The 13,598-nt window shown below is 40.8% G+C and overlaps 1 protein-coding gene across 4 annotated transcripts in view; it reads right to left on the bottom strand.

Annotated features, from left to right (window-relative positions):
• LOC26526201 (gamma-interferon-inducible lysosomal thiol reductase) overlaps positions 1-13,598 on the bottom strand; it is a 94,178-nt gene that overhangs the window by 39,654 nt on the left and 40,926 nt on the right. For all 4 annotated transcript variants that reach the window (XM_026982835.1, XM_026982836.1, XM_015159983.2 and 1 more), the window contains exon 2: positions 5,163-5,498. In XM_026982835.1, the coding sequence (XP_026838636.1) occupies positions 5,163-5,498 (336 nt within the window). The remainder of the gene's footprint in view (positions 1-5,162; positions 5,499-13,598) is intronic.

Raw genomic sequence — 13,598 nt, 5'->3', positions numbered from 1 at the left:
ACCCGTCATCAGACGAAGAGTAGCAGGGATCGACATGAAAATCTTGGTAGACACGGGCGCGTCAAAAAATTGCATCCGACCATTTAAGGAGTTGAAAGGCGTTCGCCCGGTAGAGTCCCCATTTGTAATCCATTCGATTCATGGGGTGACCATAATCACTACAAAATGTTTCGTGTCTATTTTTAACATAAAAGCTACGTTTTTTATACTACCAGATTTGACCTCCTTCGACCCGATCGTTGGCCTGTTAAAACAGGCCGGCGCGTCGCTTTGCCTAACTTCCGGTCAGCTCAAATGGGGCTCCGGAGTAGAGCAAATTGACTTTCACACTTGCCCCGATGTCAATTTTACCAACGTAGATTGCTCGGACGCACCGGGGAATAGGAAAAAAGCTTTTGCTGATCCTTACAATACGTCGGTGGTAGCCACCATCCGGAGGATTGACGAGGAGCCCATTTATGCCAAATTGTACCCATATCCCATGGGAGCAGCCGATTTCGTCAACGGCGAAATTCAGGAACTGCTTAAAAATGGCATTACCCAAAAATCGAGATCCCCCTAAAATAACTCAATATGGTTCGTAGACAAAAAGGGCACCGATGAAACGGGCAATAAAAAAATTCATTTGGTACTCGACTTCCGCAAACTGATCGAAAGGACGGTACCGGACAGATACCCCATGCCAAATATCTCAATGATATTGGGGAACCTCGGAAAGGCCAAATACTTCACCACGCTCGATCAAATCACGCTCGCTGTACGCGACCGTGGAAAGACGTCATTCTCAGTAAACGGAGGGAAGTATGAGTTCAGAAGACTTGTATTCGGACTCAGGAATGCTGCAAGCATCTTCCAGAGAACAATTGACGACATTCTGCGAGCAGATCGGCAAGTTCTGCTAGGTTTACGTCGATGACGTCATCACTTTTTCAGAAGATAAAAATGCCCATGCTAAGCACGTAGATTGGGTTCTAAAGAGCCTATATGATGCCAACATGAGGATATCGGCAGAAAAGGCGTTTTTTTAAAAAAAGCGTGAGCTTCCTAGGGTTCATGGTCACCAACAATGGTGCGGCGACTGACCCAGAGAAGGTCAAGGCCATAAAATAATTTCCAGAGCCCAAAAACGTAGTTGAGGTCAAAGCATTCCTGGGCATTAATAGCGACGCCCTTTTCAGACATACTGAAGGGCGAAAATGGGAGTGTTAGCCGACACAGGTCCAGGAGTATCCAGGTACAATTTTCCGAAGCGCAACAAAGTGCCTTAGAGAAATCTAACGTTTGATCTAACGACAGATGCTTCGGCCTACGGCATTGGGACGTCCCCCCAAGAGGGACGTCCGATTACAATGATCTCTAGGACATTGAGCGACAGAGAGGTTAACTATGCTACCAATGAAAGGGAGCTGTTAGACATAGTCTGGGCACTAGCCAAGTTGCGGCACTACCTATACGCGGTCAAAGAAATAATCATTTTTACCAACCACCAACCGTTGACATTTGCGGTATCGGAATCCAATCCAAACGCTAAGATAAGAGGTGGAAAGCAGGCATCGATGAGTCTGGCGCACGAATTTTTTACAAGCCCAGAAAAAATAACCTCGTTGCAGCTGCCCTCTCGAGACAACAACTCAATGTTGTTGGAGACCAGGAACCAGAGTCGTGCGGGGCCACGGTTCACAGCGAACTTTCGCGTACACACACGATCGAGTCCACGGACAAACCCGTAAATTGCTTACAAAACCAAATAATTTTAGAAGAGGGCGCTCCCCTTGGAAACGCACTTTTATACTTTTTGGGAATAAGAGGCACCACTCAACCAACTTCTCGTGCAAACAAACTTTGCTAGAGAAATTTGCCAACACCATTATCCCTAATGGTGTGAATGCCTTCCACTGTGATCTTCACACGTTGGAACAAATCCAGGACAAGGTGCTTCGAAAATTGCGCCAAAGCAAAGTCCGACAGACATCCGAAGAAACAGGAGCTCGGTGAAACACTAATCCCGGCCAATGTAGGAGAAATAATATGTTGTCAAATATCTCCATTCCGTTTTTTTTGCTCTTTATTCAATGCTTTATAAAAAGTGTTACAGTGATCAGATTTAGTTCAAATATGCGCCGTTTTATTCGATAATCTGTTTCCATCTAGACGGCAACTTCATAATACCTCCCTCGTAGAAGCCCCCCTCCTTATTTGCGAAGAACTCGGACAGCCACTTTTCACAAGCCTCTTTTGAGTTCAACTTTACACCACCAAGGGCATTCGCCATGGACAGGAATAGGTGGTAATCACTTGGCGCTATGTCCGGGCTATATGGTGGATGCGATAAAACCTCCCATCCGAGCTCCCGTAGCTTCTGACGAGTCATCAACGAAGTGTGTGGTCTGGCGTTGTCCTGGTGGAACTCTACACCCTTCCTGTTGGCCAATTCTGGACGCTTCTGGTCGATCGCCTGCTTCAAGCGGTCCAGTTGTTCGCAGTAGATGGTAGAATTAAGCGTCTGGCCATATGGGAGCAGCTCATAGTGGATGATTCCCTTCCAATCCCACCAAACACACAGCAAAACCTTCCTGGCCGTCAATCCCGGCTTGGCCACTGTTTCGGACGATTCACCGGCCTTCGACTACGACCGTTTTCGCTTGTTATTGTCGTATGTGGTCCTTCAAGAATGGGTCGAGTTCGTTCCGTTTCAGCAGCATATCGCAGGCGTTGATTCGGTCCAGAAGGTTTTTTTGCGTCAAATCATGCGGCACCCAAACATCAAGCTTTTTTTTGTATCCAGCCTTCTGCAGATGGTTTAAAATGGTTTGGTGACTAACTCCCATCTCCTGGGCGATGTCACGAGATGCCACATGCCGGTCTAACTCGATGTATTCCATGATTTGATCGGTATTTGTCGTCACAGGTCTTCCGCCGGCTGGCTTATCCATGGTGTCGTTTTCACCGGCTCTGAATCGTCGAAACCATTCCTCCGCGGTTCGAAGTGATAGAGTACCATCCCCCAAAACACCATTAATCTCACGGAACGTTTCTCTAGCGGATTTGCCTTTAACGAAGGAAAACTTTAAAATAGCGCGAATTTCGGCGTTAGTGAACTCCATGTTTACACGTCTATAACTGTTGAACGCAATATCCAAACTAATCATGCATAGCGTCGTTTTGTAGGTTTCCTTTCAAATTATGTATTGTATTGCCAGATACGAGCTCTGTAGCGCTTTGTACATAGCCGCGAAATTCAAAAGACAAAAAAGCGGAAGGGAGATATTTGCCAAACTAATATTACACATTAATATTTTCACAACGGATAAGAAATACTTTCTCACCTGCGTTGACTAGTTTTCTAAATTTGCTATGGTACAGTCGATTCCGTCTAGAACCATAGAGGATTTGAAAGCACCCCTCGCCACCCCGCCATTTTGGCGTCAGCATCTCGAATGCACCACCCCTCCATGGCGTCACCAACGGACAGGTGGAACGCTTCCACAGCACGTTGGTAGAACTCGCTAGATGCCTAAAAAAAAGACAAAGTGGAGTTGATCTTGCTGGGCACAGCCAGATAGAATCCACTCTGTGATGAACAAGAAACCGGCCGAGGTCATGTGGGCACATCCAGACGATTCACAAGTTGATGTCCAGGAAAAAATAAAAAACGCCCAAAATTTGACAAGAAACCGAGAAAACTCTTCTCGTCCTAGTAAAGTCAAACAGGCGACTAGGCAACAAACTCACTCCCTTAAGCGAGGAGAGAACCATCGAGGCAGACTTGGGTGAGGGTGGTCCAGAAAGACAACCAGAGGTAACCCGAGCAGAGCCCAGTTTCCCGGTTCCCTCGGAGTTTTTTTTTACTTTTTTCATTACCCATAGCCACTTGGCATAGTTTTCATTATTCGTAGTCACTCGGAACAATTTTTTACATCTTTTCACTATTATTGGTGGTGGGCAACTCCATTCCGAACATGTATTAATTAATCACACATATTACTGGTCGTTTCCAACGCTTCTACTTTGTCTCCTGGCCGTGACATCGGCCCATATCACAGATTACTCTCATGCAAATTATATTTCCGTCATTGACGGTAAAGTCTTAGTCTGGGAGGAATTTGCATACGTTAGACACTCGGCTAACCTCTCGGTCGATATGTTCCCCCAGTCCCACATGAAGGAGCTCCTGAGCATTGACATGCTTGACTCGTTGAGCGTCCATCCCAGAGTGGCCAGGAGCCTAGACTTCTTTGAAACTGCGTTCAAGGTTGTCGCAGGGACACCTGACGCTGAAGACTTTGAGAAGATAAGGTTCACTGAAGCACGACTAATTAATGCACATAATAGTCCAAACTTCCTGAACCAAGCAGACTTGGAGAATGTTTGGGGCGAGGAGCCCACCAACACCCTCATAAGGGAAATTTTGTCCGTTGCGTTCGTGAAAGTTATACAATCCCTTAACATTTTGCATTTCATAATGGCCTGTAATAAGGTCACCGTCCTTCCAGTGGCACACCATGATACGATGTTGAGGTTAGAGGATAATGTGGTGGCGGAGTGCAACTGAGAAATCCGCACCGTGAAGAACTGTTCCATATCACCCGGGGCGACGTTTTGCCAGTTAACTTCGGTGAGCTCGTGTGCCCAAGAGCTCCACGCTGGAGTCATGGTACATTGCGACACACAGCAGAGCGACCTACATCAATGATAGACCAGCTCTCGTGCGCGTGGATTATGGAACAAACATCCCCATTCGAGGCACGCACTTAATAACATTCATTGAGAGTGTGATAGTGCTATGGTCTTCATTAATCACGAGTAGCTTACTCCCCTGTCCTGAATATCTCAATGAAACACGAGATCCTGAGCTTCCCATATCTTCACCGCTTGAGTGAAAAGAATTTGGAAAAGAATCAGGAAATTCGAGAAAGACGTCGACGGATACCGACTTAGTAGGATAGCGCTAATTGCAGGAGCAATGATCGACAAGCATGCCGCCTGTGGACTGCTGCGTGGGATCATCCAGTGACCAGGATTATCCCAAATACTTAATTTATATATAAATAAATTTGTAGTATACGTAATAATATTTCGTAGTTTTACGAATTTTTTAATACAAAATCATATATATGTTATGTTCTTTACGAAAACAATTTTACACCTTTAAATCTACCTACCTTATACATTGCTTCTTCGGGTAAACGATTGTCCATTATCATGCAGGTTGCAACTTCCAGTCGCAATAGTGGGTCTTCAATCATCTCAGCAGCACAAGCGTGGTAAATGTTAGCTTGGCATTCCGTAGGTCCGTGCTGACAGTCGAAAGTAATTTTACCGTTGTATTGTTTCGTTTTCGCCTTGCCATACGGTGCTAGTTTAACTTCCATAATTGATTTAGCAATCTTAAATGTTGGCAGCAGTTGCTTAGCAAGAAAATACTTTGAGTCTGGACACAACGCCTCATAGTACACCGTTACAACCACTTTCGAAGCGGCCCTGTCATGAAGCTGACTCTATTAAAAAAGAACAAGGAAGAATGCTTATTCAATTTTATCGACTATTCAACTAGTGGGAGTGGCAGGAAAAAATTATAAAAATGTGATATTGATAGAAATTTGTTGTCATATTTATAGAAATTGTGCGGGATAGATAATAAGAATGCTTATTCCATTTTATCGACCATTCAGTTTTTATTCAACTAGTGGGAGTGGCAGGAAAAAATTACAAAAATGTCATATTGATAGAAATTTGTTGTCATATTTATCGAAATTATGCGGGCTAGAGTGGGCGTGGTAATCTTTGTGGGAGTTAGTCGTATATGAAAGCTGAAAACTTACATAAAAGTTACGAAAGTCAGATATGCCATTCAGCTCAGGGTAGAGTATCACTGAGAGTTTTGGATAACGGCAAGTTGACCCGTTCCCACATAAAGTTTATACGCGTAGTGCCCTTTCTTTTTTGACCGCACAGTCAGCGTGTGAAGGCAGAGAGTAGAAACAAATCTGAAAAAATGCGACCGAGTTCTCATCTTTTTTTATTTTGATCTTCACACGGGTACACACGAATAGGTGCTGCTGATCGAAAAATTAAAACGGAAATCGACGACCACGTGCTAAAGTTTTTGTTACAAGTCTTGTGTACATGATACAAAATCTCTTCGTTAGGCCGTCCTTGGATCCATCAAATCGATGAATCCTGTGCCAGGATTGAATTATACTCGGCACTTTCTCTGGTTGCACGGTGGAACTTGATCTGTTCACGCGCTGAGCGTTGCTAGCTCAACAGAATCTTAATGGAGATCGTGAGCTTTTTTTGTGACCATTTACGTTTGTTTTTCTTTAGCAAAGCAAACGAGTGGTACTAGAAGTTCCATCGGTCATCAGTTCAACTGGATAGTTTTGTAGAGAGTTTCGGATGCGCCGCACAAAACCACAAGTCGCATCCGAGGCAATAAAATCTGACCCAGACTGAAAAATTTTTGGAAATAACTCCTTATAATTTAATTACCAAACATGCAAGGCAGCGGATTTTCGGAGATGTCAGTACTTATACTCGAATACAGAAGTCCAGACGTTCAACACAACGATTGCGATATTTTTGGCAGAAGGTTGGAGAAAGTCATCGAAAGCTGATTGCCTCAATCTTTATAAACTCTGATGGTCGACTTTATACAGATATCCAAATCACTACGTCGCGTACCAAGCCAGTATAGTTTTTTGTAATCCCAAAACTTAAGCAAGATGTGTGTCTTTGTATAGACTTCTGGTGTGATTTTGGTTTATTTAGTAAGATCATGGATGACAAAGTTTAAGTAACGGAGTTGGATATAGGTCGAAAAGACGAAGCTGTTCAAAGTTCACATGCTGTCAGCACAGAAGAAAGATATTCAAGACTCACTTATAGCTAAATTACCTGCGAAAAGAACGGTCTAACACATTTGATAGAACGTTGTATTGATGTAGAAAAGGCAAAGTCAGTTAAGCAACGACATTAGCCAATCTCGCATGCAACAGAGAACCTCATGTTTCCCGAGTTGGAGAATATGTTAGCGTTAGGCGTGATATAAGAGTCTAACAGCCCGTGCAGCAGCAACTGTGTTCTGGTAAAGACAGGACCTAAAGTTCGCCTTTGTCTTGGTTCTAGGGAAGTGAATAAGTTCACTGAAAAATTCGCTCATCCGCTACCGCACATAGACGGCATATTGAGTGGATTACCCCCATCACAGTCCTTGACATGAAACACGCGTTCTGGCAAATACCACTAGAAGAGAAGTCCAGACATTTAACCATATTTACAATACCCTTGTATCAACGTTCGTAACGCTCAAACGCTTGTAACGCTCAAACCATTTGTAGACTAATAGATTTGGTTATCCCATCAAAATTGCGTACTAGAGTATTTGTTTAGAAGATCTTTTAGTTTTGTCGGACAATTTCAAGTCACATATGGAGAGGAAATTGCAGGAGAAACGTAAGTCAACGGCATTATACGCAATGGTTCAAAGATTGCAAAGATATCGACGAGTTTCGATAAGCTTTCAAGACGCTATACAACGGGCTAGAGGAACTGGAGTTTGCGCCGTCTCTTCGACGCTTGTGGCCGATTATTTTACCAAAAATCACTTTTTAACAATCAACCACTCCCCGTATTCATCTGATATGGCACCGTGCGATTTCTACCTTTTCGCAAAAAATGAATTTGTCGATAAAAGGAAAATTTTATGCAGACGTGGAGGCCATTCATAAGGCTTGCACCGGCATACTGGCGGGCAACGAGCTAATACACTAGTCAGACAAGCTGTATGCGTGCAAAAAGCTGTATTAAAGCACTTTTTTTTAAAGTCCTGTTTACTTTGGAACGTATCTTAATTAATTTTCCAATTAAAAGCTCAGTCTTAGTTTGGGAAACGTTATCAATTTTATTTATTGTGAATTTGCGCTTAGAATAGGGGCGACAACAACGAAGGTATTTGGCTACGAAAAAGTTCGACGACTATGCTTATCGATCAAGAAACGGAGAGTAGTGAGTGCAAAAAAAAAACAACCGCCGCGGCTGATATCATTGCATAGAAAAACAGAGAGAAAGAGCTATTCATGCTATTCGATATTCGGCTGCGTTCTTACATTATAATAGGCATCGAAATAACATTGTTTAGTATTAATTATTATGGAATTCGATTTTGCTGTTAAGAAGTCATATGGAGTTGGCTGCTGTCTCTTTCACTTTATACTAACATATTTACCATTGTAATAAATGTAATTCTTGTAAAATGTACAAGCCATCGCCTGTCATTGTGACTACACGAATTGAAATTAATTAATTTGTCTGATACGAAAAATTAAACATTAGGGCTAGATACTGGGATAAGAGAAAATAAAGTAGTTGCCCGTTAGTTATATTTTAGATTCCCAAAACATTTTAATTTGGAACGTGGCTTTTACGGTTGGGTAGGCTTAACTGAGCTCATACATCTGCTTAGTGAAACAAAACGGCTACCCCCCACCTTTCACCGACTATACAGCCGGAACCAGCACATGCGAACATCTTTTAATACACACCCATTCAGCTTGTGTGGCAAGATCATGCAACCACGGTTGAGGGTTGTATGCAACAGCGTACAGTTGAAACAGATGGTACAAAAAGCTTCGATTCCAAGCCCGAGAATTTCGAACCACAAAAGGGCTTGCAAGAACAAGGTTTATAAATGTTACCGTTGCGGACAGCAAGATCAGCGTGCTGCACAGTACACAGCCGAGGTCAAGGTAAAACAGGAGAACAGTGCTAGTACTGTTCACTTGCAAAACCCAGCGACAAAACCAAAGAGCGAATTTAAAGCTTCTGGCCTTGAACTGAAAGTTATAAAGCATAAAAATCTTTAATTCAAAAGACTCGTCGACACAGACGCAGATCTTTGTTTGATGCGAAGTAACATTTTCCTTAAACTAAGCAACGGAACCCTCATTGGTAAAGAGAAACGTTTGATGGGAATAGGCAGGAGTCAAGGCTTAGCGTTAAGATGTATAATAATACCCGTCGAAATTGAAAGCATACACAGTTTCACGTCGATCCAGTTGAAGATATGTGCATCGATGATATTTTTGGCAGAAGAACCTTTTTGGTTATAATAGACATGAATATAATCAAATAAGGTACGTAGATTTTGCTTCAACATGAAACCGAAATCGTTCGTGTTTTAATTTATACTTGGCTTCAGCGTTGATCTTTGTCTTCGTTACAGACGGATCATTTATTTGACTCAAGAAAATAGTAACTACGTAAGTGGCGCAGCCGGTAGAATGAAACATTGTTGATGCGATAGAAACCCTATTCAATTCTTCAATCATCATCCGCTAAAGAACTTTCGCAAATCGCGTCGGTAATATCGGTACAATCGGTTCACAACAAAAAGTGCCAACCAACGGTGTACCTAATCCCACAAAGTGATTGTGAACCTGAAACAACTTAAAATTATAAAAATTTTAAGAAGACGCCTTTGAATTCGCTGAGTAGTAAATCCACAAAAGGTTACTCAAAACAAATCGAAATAGCAAAGTGTGCAACAAATAATAACAGCTAAACTAAGTGAAAACCAAATAAACGTAAATACAACTAAGTGAACTACAATAACAACAGTTAACCTAAGCGAAAAATAAACTTAACCAGAAATAAACGAAAAATAATAATAACAGTGTAACTTAGTGAAAACTAAATAAACTTAATTACAACTAAGTGAACCATAATAATAACAGCTAAATTAAATGAAGACTAAATAAACTCAATTACAACTAAAACGAATTATAACGATAACAGTGCAACTAAGTGAAATATTATAATAATAAGTGAGCGAACTACAAGAAACCCTACCCAAGTTACGAACCGACAAATAAACCAACAGCAAATACACAAACATTAATCAAAATTCAAAGCCAACAAACCACAATGGCAGTAGCAGCGCCAACACAAATAGAACTGTCTGACTCGAATATGATTCAAGTCGAAAGACAAATACACGCAATCGAGGTTTTCAACGGAGATCCTAACACCTTGTACACTTTCATCAGTCGCATCGACTTCATCTTGGCTCTTTATCAGACTACAGATGAAAGGCAGAAGTTAATAATCTTTGGACACATCGAACGGAACATCAGTGGCGATGTTATCCGCGCCCTCGGAGTGACCAACCTCAGCAACTGGAGTGAACTCAGGACTCAACTTATACTTAACTACAAGCCCCAAGCACCGAACCACCAACTTCTAGAGGAATTCAGGAACACACAATATCGAGGTAACATTCGTCATTTCCTTGAAGAAGCCGAAAGAAAACGGCAGATACTTATAAGTAAATTAGAACTAGAAAACAATATTACTGAAACCACTCTATATACTAGATTAATACAAACCAGCATCGAAAATCTAATTCAAAAACTTCCAAGCCACATTTATCTCAGAATAATTAACTGTAATATTCCAAACCTGAGATCATTAATAAACATATTACAAGAAAAAGGTCTTTACGAGGCACCAACCTCAAGTAAAGATAATATAAAGCCAACTTCAATTCCAAACAAAGTAACAAACACTCCCCAAAACAGGCAAATGAGCAATCAAACCAGACCCCTTGCACCCTTCCAACCATTCTATAACAACGTCTATCAACCCTATCACCAAGCATATTCTCATGTACCCAGGTTTAACACAAATCCGATACCTCAATATCAAAATAGACCTATCTACCCACAACCTAACATACCTCTGACACAAGCACCCAGACCAAACACAGCTTTCAACCGACAAAATATTTTTGACCAAAATCGCTTTGGACCTAGCCACACTCACATGCCTACAACATATCCACAAACCGGAAACGTACGGACTAATAACCCAATAAAAAGACAGAGACCATCAGACAGCGGACAGTCTAAAATGAGCACAGAAGAGATAAGATACCAAGAAGTATCGTCTAATCAACCCGAATATCCTTATAACTATAATTACTATTATCCCTACTATCCAGAATATTTTCAACCTCAGCCTTATCCCTATCAATCGAACTATACCCCAGAATTAATTCAATGTCCCCCTGAACAGAACTATGACAATTCAGAAACAACAGAAAAGGAGACACCGACAACAAATGACAACGAACCAGACGACCCCGAACAAGCAGAAAATTTTCGGCTAGTAGCCCCGGATCAAGCCAATATATAACGTTCAACCATAATAATACCGAATTGAAATGTCTAATTGATACAGGATCTACGATAAATATGCTCACGCGAAATATTTTTCAAACACCAACACAAGAAACCAATTACCTAATCCACACCAGTAATGGCCCGTTAATAATTAATGAACTTACGAATATACCACCTAACAACTACTTCCCTATTGCCCAAGAGTTCTTGATCCACCAGTTCTCAGATCATGACATGCTGATTGGACGCAAATTGTTGTCCGAAGCCAAAGCAATAATCGACTATAAAAAGAAAACTGCCACTCTATTTAACAAAATATACAAGATAAAAGACGGTAACAACATTACAGAACAGAACCATATTCAAATGGACACTTCATTTCCACAAGACCCCACTTACTTAGAAACCTCCACACTTCAGGAGAACTTGTTCCGATTAGAACACCTTAACGTAGAAGAAAAACTGAAACTAACCAATCTACTGACAAAATACCAAGACATCCAATTTCGCGAAGGTGACAAGCTCACGTTCACAAACCAAGAAAAACATATTATTAACACCACACACAGTATCCCCGTCTACTCTAAAGTTTATAGTTACCAACAGACATATGAAAAGGAAGTAGAAAAACAGATCCAGGATATGTTAGAACAGGACATTATCCGAGAAAGTAATTCACCATACTGTAGCCCCATTTGGGTCGTACCTAAAAAACTAGATGCTTCTGGACAGCAGAAGCTTCGTATCGTAATAGATTATAGGAAATTGAACGAAATAACAATAAACGACAGATACCCCATACCAAACATAGATGAAATATTAGGGAAACTAGGGAAGTCAAATTATTTCACAACAATAGATCTTGCAAAGGGCTTTCATCAAATAGAAATGGACTCAGAGTCAATAGCCAAAACTGCCTTCTCTACAAAATATGGACACTACGAGTACACACGAATGCCATTTGGGCTTAAAAATGCCCCCGCTACATTTCAAAGATGCATGAACAATTTACTCCGTCCACTTTTAAATAAATGCTGTCTAGTATACCTAGACGACATCATAGTTTTCTCCACATCTTTAGAAGAACATCTTCAAGCCTTACAAGCTGTTTTCGAAAAATTATCACAGGCAAACTTAAAATTACAACTAGATAAATGCGAGTTCTTAAAACAAGAGACAACTTTCTTAGGACATGTTATTACTAAAGACGGGATTAAACCAAACCCGGATAAAATCAAAGCTATAGTTAAATATCCGTTACCAAGAAAAACTAAAGAAATTAAAGCCTTTTTAGGACTTACAGGATATTATAGGAAATTTATACCTAACTTATCAGACATTGCCAAACCTCTGACCAAGTGCCTAAAGAAAGGAGCAACAATAGATATAAACAGTTTAGAATACTTAGAAGCATTCCAAAAGTTAAAATTATTAATCTCTGAAGATCCGATCCTAAAAATACCGAATTTCGAGAGGAAATTTACATTGACAACAGATGCCAGCAATGTAGCTTTAGGAGCTGTTTTATCACAAGACGGACACCCTATTAGTTACATCAGCAGAACACTAAATGAACATGAAATCAATTACAGCGCTATAGAAAAGGAATTATTAGCAATAGTTTGGGCAACCAAAACTTTCAGACATTATCTATTAGGGCGACACTTCGAAGTAGCTTCTGACCATCAACCATTGTGCTGGCTACTCAAATTAAAAGAACCTAATTCAAAATTAACAAGATGGAAGATTAGACTATCGGAGTACGACTTCGACATAAGGTACATCATAGGGAAAGAAAACCATGTCGCGGACGCACTGTCTAGAACCAAAATAGAACAGACATTTTTCGGAGAATCCACGCAACATAGCGCGGAAGAAGATAGTAGCGGACTAATAGGCCTATCTGAAAAAGCAATAAACTACTATAAAAGACAAATCATTTTTTCGAAAGGTCCCAATAATAATACAGAATATGAAACCTATTTCAAGAAACAAATAGTACGTATCTCCTATGCAGAAATGACCTTCGAAACAGCCAAGCAATACTTACTCAACCACTTTTGTTCGAAGAATAGCGCCCTTTACATCGAAAGCGATGCAGACTTTGAAGTGATTCAAAGCGCGTACACAGAAACCATGAATCCAAAGTGTACAAAGATTTTCCGAAGTCTCGTCTTATTAAAAAACATTCCTACTTATGCAAAATTCAAAGAATTAATCCTAAACACACACAAAAAGTTATTACACCCAGGAATTCAAAAAACTGTAAAACTCTTTAGCGAAACTTACTACTTTCCTAATAGCCAACTCCTTATTCAAAATATAATCAATGAATGTCAAGTTTGTAACTTAGCCAAGACAGAACACCGCAATACAAAAATGCCAATGAAAATTACCCCTAAACCCGAACATTGCCGC

This window comes from Drosophila erecta, unplaced genomic scaffold (genome assembly GCF_003286155.1).
Source record: "Drosophila erecta strain 14021-0224.00,06,07 unplaced genomic scaffold, DereRS2 tig00000219-arrow-pilon, whole genome shotgun sequence".
NCBI lineage: Eukaryota > Metazoa > Arthropoda > Insecta > Diptera > Drosophilidae > Drosophila > Drosophila erecta.
This window is presented reverse-complemented; position numbering and strand designations above follow the sequence as displayed.